The sequence below is a fragment of the Eucalyptus grandis genome, chromosome 8 (genome assembly GCF_016545825.1).
Source record: "Eucalyptus grandis isolate ANBG69807.140 chromosome 8, ASM1654582v1, whole genome shotgun sequence".
Lineage (NCBI taxonomy): Eukaryota > Viridiplantae > Streptophyta > Magnoliopsida > Myrtales > Myrtaceae > Eucalyptus > Eucalyptus grandis.
The window spans coordinates 1,734,847-1,742,628 of record NC_052619.1 but is presented as its reverse complement, the minus strand read 5'-3'; the positions used below and the strand labels follow the sequence as shown (position 1 = coordinate 1,742,628).

General features: G+C 35.2%; 1 protein-coding gene across 1 annotated transcript; it reads right to left on the bottom strand.

Annotated features, from left to right (window-relative positions):
- On the bottom strand, positions 1 to 756 carry LOC120296600 (receptor-like protein 9DC3). Its single transcript, XM_039318408.1, has one exon. The coding sequence runs from the start codon at positions 754 to 756 to the stop codon at positions 1 to 3; it is 756 nt and encodes a 251-aa protein (XP_039174342.1).
- Between the last annotated feature and the right edge of the window lie 7,026 nt (positions 757 to 7,782).

The window sequence follows — 7,782 nt, the reverse complement described above, 5'->3', positions numbered from 1 at the left end:
TTATTGCGAGTAGTACAAAAACCACATACTCTTCTCGTCAATGAAAAAGTTCCCTAACACAACACCAATCAAAAAGCCAACTCCAGCATCGATTAGCACAACTTTCCAATCCAAGTCAAACAGAGACTTGTCGCCATTTTCTTCCTCTAGCGGTGATGTTGGTAATGGTATGTCATCCCCAATTGTTGTGCATTTTTTTGGCAAATGACTTTCACATAACCCCTCATTCATGGCAAATGAACTGGCCCCGAATGTGTTGAACTGACTCCCTCGTGGTATTGATCCAAACAGTTGATTATGAGAGACATCGAAAGATGAAAGAAATGTAAGCTGGGCAAGCTGTTGTGGGATCTCTCCTGAGAGCTTATTTCGAGAAAGATCTAGAGATTCAAGAACTCTCAAATTTGCCAAGGAAGGTGGAATGAAACAAGTGAGAATGTTGTTTGAAAGGTTAAGCAAAACAAGTGACTTCAAATCCCCAATGAAATCGGGTATGCATACTTCAAATTTGTTGTTGGAGAGGTCAATTCCCTTAAGGGCATATGGAACCTTTGTGTATTCCCTCTCCGTGCCTTTACTCATCAATTTCATATCATAGTCCACCATTTTTTCATATGTTTCCAAGGACAGAGGGAGCCCTTGAGAAGTATTCATATATTCAAATTGGTCTTGACTAACAATCACTTTCATGGCATGGAAACTTTGCAACAACTTAGATGGAAGTTCACCAGTGAAACCATTGTTGGAAAGGTCCATGATATGCAAATTGCTAAAGTTAAACTGGCTTCGACATGTTTCTATTGGACCATAAAACTTATTGGATTTCAAGATAATAGCTCTCAGCTTTGTCAATTTCGATAGCCATGAAGGAGAACCATCATCAATTTGATTGCAACCAATGTTCAAATACTCTAGCATTGGACATTTTATCAAAGATCTTGGGATAGGCCCTTTCAATCGATTATTTGTGAGGTCAATAATCTTCAACACACAAACTTTTGGGTAACTATTAGGAATCATGCCCTCAAGTTTATTTCTCCCAAGATTCAAAATTTTCAAAGAATCAATATTTCCTAGACATGAAGGAATTGTGCCATTCGGAATGTTGATGGACAAATCAAGAATGACAAAGGATCTGGCTCTACAAATTGATTGAATTTCTTCGAAGAGGTTTTTGTTGGAGATATTGTAATATATTGCTAACGGAGGTGGACTAGGAAGCGTTGTTTTGAGTAAGTTAGAACTAATGTCAAGATAGTTCAACATGGGCAATGCTAGATTGATATGCTTGTTCAAAAAGCTAGTGAGTAGATTGTGAGAAAGATCCATTATGTCAACTGGGGCATTGGCAGATTTATGGGCTGCTCCCAAAGTTAGTTAGAAAATTGTGAGAAAGATCCATATTCATCAATGTTTCTTTACTACCATTCCACATCCATGTAGGAATACTCCCTTTGATTTTATTGTTTGACAAATCTACCCACTCCAATCCATTTAGGTAGCCTAAAAACCTTGGGAAGTCATGCAAGTTGCATGAAACCAAACTTAAGGTGGAAAGTTTTGGAAGAGTAGCATTGATCTCGGTCTTGCTAACAAAAGATATGTTGTTGAAGTCTAAAAGCAATGTTGTCAAGTTATTGAGTTTGTGTAAATCCATAGTGCTACTCAAATTATTGTGTTGAAGTGCCAAATATTCAAGATCCTTGAGTTCCCACAAGGAGTTTGGAATTTCACCTTGCCAGTTGTTGAATGAAAGGTCAAGCCAAACCAACCGTGTTAGGTTCTCAAATGAAAATGGAAGTGCACCACTGTGCTGATTAACTGCCAAGTGTAGAGAGACAAGACTTGTTAGTATAGCTAGCGATCGAATCATGTCGTTTCCATTTCTTTTTCTTAAAAAAAAAACCTTGCTAATTGAATATTACTTGAAAGGTTCAAATAGTTGAGTTTTGGCAAGTCGACAAGCCAATGAGAAATACCACATGTGAAATTATTTTTAGAGAGATCTAGATATGATATCTGGGTGAGATTAGTGAAGGAAGCGGGGATTTGACCCATAAATTTACTTCCACATAGATCTATATAAGCAAGCTGAGAAAGGTTACTCAGTGAAGAGGGAAGTGAACTTGAGAAAATCGTGCCCTCAAGAGACAATGATTTCAGGGGATTACCCCATTGTTGTTCAGGAATAAAACCAGAAAGATTGTCATTGTAACTGATGTCGAGAACTTCTAGTTTTGGTAATTGAAAGATGCTTATTGGAAATTCTCCATGCAATCCACAATTTCTCAATACAAGCGACTTCAAAGAAGAGAAGTTCGCAAGTATATGGGGGAATGGTGATGGCATGCTTATAATAGAGAGATCAAGTTCTCTAAGCATAGTTAAGTTCTAAACAAAGTTCTCTACGCTAGGCATCTCAAGAGATGCCCACTTAGAAGACAAGTCAAGAGAAGTTAATCTCAAGAGCCGTGAGATATCTGAGGGGACTTTCTCGGAAAATTCTGAACCAAAGAGATTAAGGTACTGTAACCTAGAAAGATTGCCAAAACCATATGGGATTGAGGAAGAGTTGAAGTTGTTGAAAGTGAGATTGAGCGATTCCAAGTGAAGTAGGTGAAAGAGGCTAGTGTTGAAAGTTATGTTACCAAGGAGACAATTGCTAATAAGATCAAGGCCTGTCACGTGACCATTGGCCTCGTTGCACTCAACCCCATCCCATGAGCAACAATCTCCATGTCCATTTGGCAACCACGATTCAACCTTTGGATAAACACAACGAAATTCTGCTGTGGTGATTTGAAAACTTCGCTTGAATTCCATCAAGGCAGAGCTCTCATCTGGATGGCATAGTGGCTTAGCAAGTGAAGTATGGATCATCAAGAGAAGGATGATCCGAAAAAGAAGCTCATAGAGTAAGGATGCCATGACTTTTGTTCGTTGCTGGAGTTGGTTAATACGTGCTAGGTAAAGTGCCATTGAGAAGCTTTTATAGATAGCAATGGCCGGTTGCTTCGATGGAAGTTCTCGCTACTCACATCGTATGCCATGTGTGAAAAGAGGCATTGGGATGTATTTTTTTGATATCATTCGGAGATCTGAAAATAGCGTGATCGACACATGGATCTTGAAAAAGCATACGTTTTAACATAATATTGTGCAGACCACGCATTATCAACAGAATTATTCAATATAATATTCACTTTATCTTGTCTATCATTATCTTTTTTTTTTAAATAAGTTCGGGCGCTTGTATTTGCTACACAGAAACAACTGGTTTAGATGGTTTAAAAGTTTTCTCCTCTACTTGTGGTCTTGAGTATCAAGCCTTCCTGGAGGCACTTTACGAGTAAAATCCAAAATGCAACATGTCGATATGTAGGAGTGTGCTCTTAATATCGCCTAGAAAAGTGAATTAATTGAGGCGTGCGAAAGTTGGCCCAATACCACTTCATTGCTAAATTCCAAAAAAAAAATTGTTACATAGAAGTGATTAGCTTATATAAATATATTTTTGATGAAGCATCCATTTTATTTATTTGGATTGAAATTCAATTCATTTTACTTGTCTGGACTAGAATATTCTCGCATCAAAACTAACATTTCCACAATAATGGTCCACTGATGCTTAAAAAAAAAAAAAAAAGAGAGTTTCCAAGAGATTTATGCTTGTCTGTAATTGATTGTAATCATCTATAATTTGTCATTAATTTTATATAATATGAGATAATGATATATAAAATCTGAAAATATATTTAGTCGATGATTGCGGTCTTTTCTTTTTGTGATCCTAGGATTGAGAAAACTCTAGGAACTGTTGAATTTGTCAATTTAAATGATGGCCACAGTCTTGATATGTCATGTAATTTCCTGGGATTGGGAGAAGATTACTTGTCCAACTTCAGACGTCAGAGTCTGTCCCACTTTCTTTTCTAAATAATACAGATTTTTCAACCATAGCTCAAAGACCTAGTTAAGTGCATTGACCATTAAGAGGCACGCTTCTGATCATAGTCAAAATCATGATTATGCATTTTCCATGCTGTCAAAGTTGAAGTGGCCGCCATCTCATTCTCAGCTTAGTGGAAGACTTGAAAGACTTCTTTCGAGTCAAGGAGTGGTTCGCGTCTTTTGCTGAACGTGGATTCAATGATGAAACGCAATATCGACTTAACTTACATGGCATCATACATTTTCATCATAGGTATACCAGTGCCTCAAATTTTCAATAATACTTTAATAATTGAGCTACACCTTTATTTTCTTAACCTTCGATGGTTTCTTTGGGAAGGAATGAATGCAATTCAAAAAATTTAATCACTTACTTTACGTAGAGTATAAACAAATACCAAGTATCAAGGCATGATCCAATGAGTTTTAACTCAGCAGTTAAAGAATGAATATCATCTTCAAGTCACCTGCTTGGGTTTTGACTCGTCTCTTGAGTTGATCGTACATGAGCATTTCATATGTCTGCAATTTACCTATCTAAGATGGGATTTGTTGTAGTGGAAAAAGGGAGTACTAAGGCAATTGGCAAGTAAGCACAAGTTTGTTCACTTTGCTCTCTAAGTATTCTGAAGCACACTATTGTGCTATGCTTGAAATGACCAATGACAGTTTTTTTTATCTGAGTTGCATGTTAATCTCAAAATTTTAATAAATGGTCAACAATACAGATCTCAGTCTCAAGGATCAATTGTTATTGAACTTCTTTCAATAATACAGAATCTGAATTTTTTATGCCATCCATGATCATATTTGCCATGATCTCACCTTCCAAACGCTGGATTTCCATCTCCTTATCAAGTAAATTTTTTGGAGTACATTAAATTGTGTACATATTTATTTTTTGCGCTCTTACTTACATCATGGTTTGTCGACAACTTAATATGGCATGTGCATCGTTAGGTTCTCAAATGTTTTCAAATCCTGGTTAACCGGCAGTATCAGAGCTGCACACTGGTAATAGGAAATAGTTGCTGGGGGTGGTTACTCATTTTTCAACCTCCTTAATATCCATGAGTTTCATCTTCCTTGAAGCATGCTTGTTTGTTTGTGGCATAAGTGTCTGTTATTGGTTGGCTTGCTATACGATATGGGAAAAGGCTGGGCTTGACTGTGATTTATGTTTATCGGCAGTGTGTAAAAGCCATTTTTTTTCACCTTGGCATTTATGATTCCGCTTCTAATATAATTGCAAGATCTTGTTCAATATTGTACTCAGCAGAAAACAGAGAAATGTTTGCTCAGCAAATGTAAAATGGGAGGGGAATAATGGAATGTAGGTAGTGAAGGGGCAGTTAAAGCAAGAGTCAATTCAAAATGTTGCTGCTGATCTCCTAATCATTCTAAATCTGTAACGCAATATGTGTTTTTTGAGTCTCTCTTTATTGTCCTAGCTAAAATTTTTATGTAACAAGACGAGGGCGGAAGAATAACAGAACTAGTTTAGAGTCCTTTTATTACACAACATGTGGAGAGTGAAGCTGCAATTTGATTTCTTATTATAGATTAGGCTCCCAATAAATGTGGTATTTCACATTCTTAAATAGTTTACCGTTCTCATTATTGGAAGTCTAGTTTGTATGAGTTTTGGAAGTATGTATGTACAACTAATACTTTCTATTACTCAACTCATTTTGTGATTGTTGATTTTATGGTATCTCTTGCTGTTTGAGGCCACATTAGTTGTATCACATGAATTTGTTAATTTTTCTTTTGAAACAAGGGGAGTCCAGATCAAAGAAATTCATACAATTGAAACACTAACCTTTCAACATATGTTATGCCATATGGGATATGAATTGTACATAGAAGTTACCTCAAAATAAGAAAAATTATTTCACCTTTGAAAATTATGTATTTAGGTGCTTGCTTTCGAGTTATGTCCGGTCAAATAAAAACTTAGTTCTGTTTTTGCTATGATTTCTTTCTGTCTAATATATCTCAACAATGCTACCGAAAGTTTGAAGGATAACAAGTTTTTACTCTCTTCCTAGACCTCAATTTAGTATTGCAGTCTTGAATAAGATGAACAAACTCAAGATTTTTCCATAAAACCTATGTCCGTATTTTCCTTTTTACTCCTCTTTTCCTCGTTAACCCATCATAAACCTGTATCTTCTCATTGGGTGGTCTACAGTCATCGTTCCACATATCATAAGAGTCTCAATCTCAGACTCCATTGACATCACTACAGCTGTTTCTTGAATCCACTTATTATTAATTTTGTCTTTTCTGAAATTCCTACATAGAACTTGACATTTTCTTCCCAAACATCATGTGCGCATGTTGGTACTTCACCTACTTTGTTATCATTGCATGCATTGTGTCATTCATGTAGTTGAGATATTCATCATCAACTGCAAAATGAGGATTTCAATAAATCGAAATTGCTCGGTTTCATTACTTTTGGATATCATTGATTCTCATAGTTCCTAAGAATGTTTAGCTTTACGAAGTTTATATTCAAAGCACAATATCTTCCCAACTCAACTAGGAACCCTTAAAACAGAAGAAAAGCTTCAACTTTACTCTATGTTGGGATTCCATCTATAAACATCGGATATATCCTAACTATATATTTTCCTCTTTAAAGTAGAATAGATCCATGGTTTGAATCTTGACCCTTAAGATAAAGTGATGAAAAGGTTAACTTGTAGGAAGGTCACTGGCCTTTTTCCTGTTAGTAAGATCATCTAGAAAAATGTTACTTGACAATAGAGCCCTCGATCTTGATAAACTCGTCCATTATCAAAGTCAACAAATATGAACCCCAAAGTCAAATCTTGATGTACCCTATTGGTAAGTGCTGTTAGTGATTAATCTATTGACTTTTTTTTTCCTCTCTCAAGTTTGATCCTCTTTCTTCTGTGCAAAGATGTGAAAAGAATATAACATGATCAGAATTAATGGTCAAGCTGGCGGGAGAATTCGAGCTCCAATTTCCACTCTATTTGCTCAATTTTTCTTTCAACATATTCATCTTGCTTCATTCTCTAGTAGGCCTTTATATATCTTCCATTATTCTAGACCTTCTATTCATCTTTTTTTTTTTTTTTCCTTCCATGTTGATTCATCTAATTCTATGGTCAGCACTCACAAAATTTAACTATAATTAAGGCTCCATTTTTTTTTGGCAAAAAATTAATGATTTGGAAAAAGATTTTCTTAAACATAATTACTTGTATCACTTAAAATAATTAGTCAATGAAAACTATTTTCATTACCTATAACAATTTAAATCTAAACATTTTCGTGAATAATAAAATATTTTTTGTTTATTTATTTTTATTAGCAATACAAGCGATCATTTTTAAGAAAATAATTTTCAAACTAATCATTTTCCACAAAACAAACACTCTCGAGCTCTATCAATCTTTTTATGCCCTTTATCGTTTCCTCATTATTTCAAGTTCCTGTAAAGTGATCACCACATGAAAACTACTACGGGACTTTATTCCACACAGATTTTGAGCAATTAAGAGTACGCGTTCTTTTAACTATTTTTGTTCTTCTTGTTGCTGTTAATTTCTGTATATACAACTATAAAGTTGTATAATCTCATTAGTGTCTTCTTCTTGCTGTTAATTTCTGTATATACAACTATAAAGTTGTATAACAAATTTGCTGTACTTTTCGTTAATGTGTTTGGATCACAATCTGTCATGTATTGACTGTCTTATAGCTTTTGCTGATAAGATATATCCACATCTCAGGTCCATCTCAACCTTAAAAGCTTTGTCTTTTTTTTTTTTTTTTTTTCTTTTTAGGTAAGTC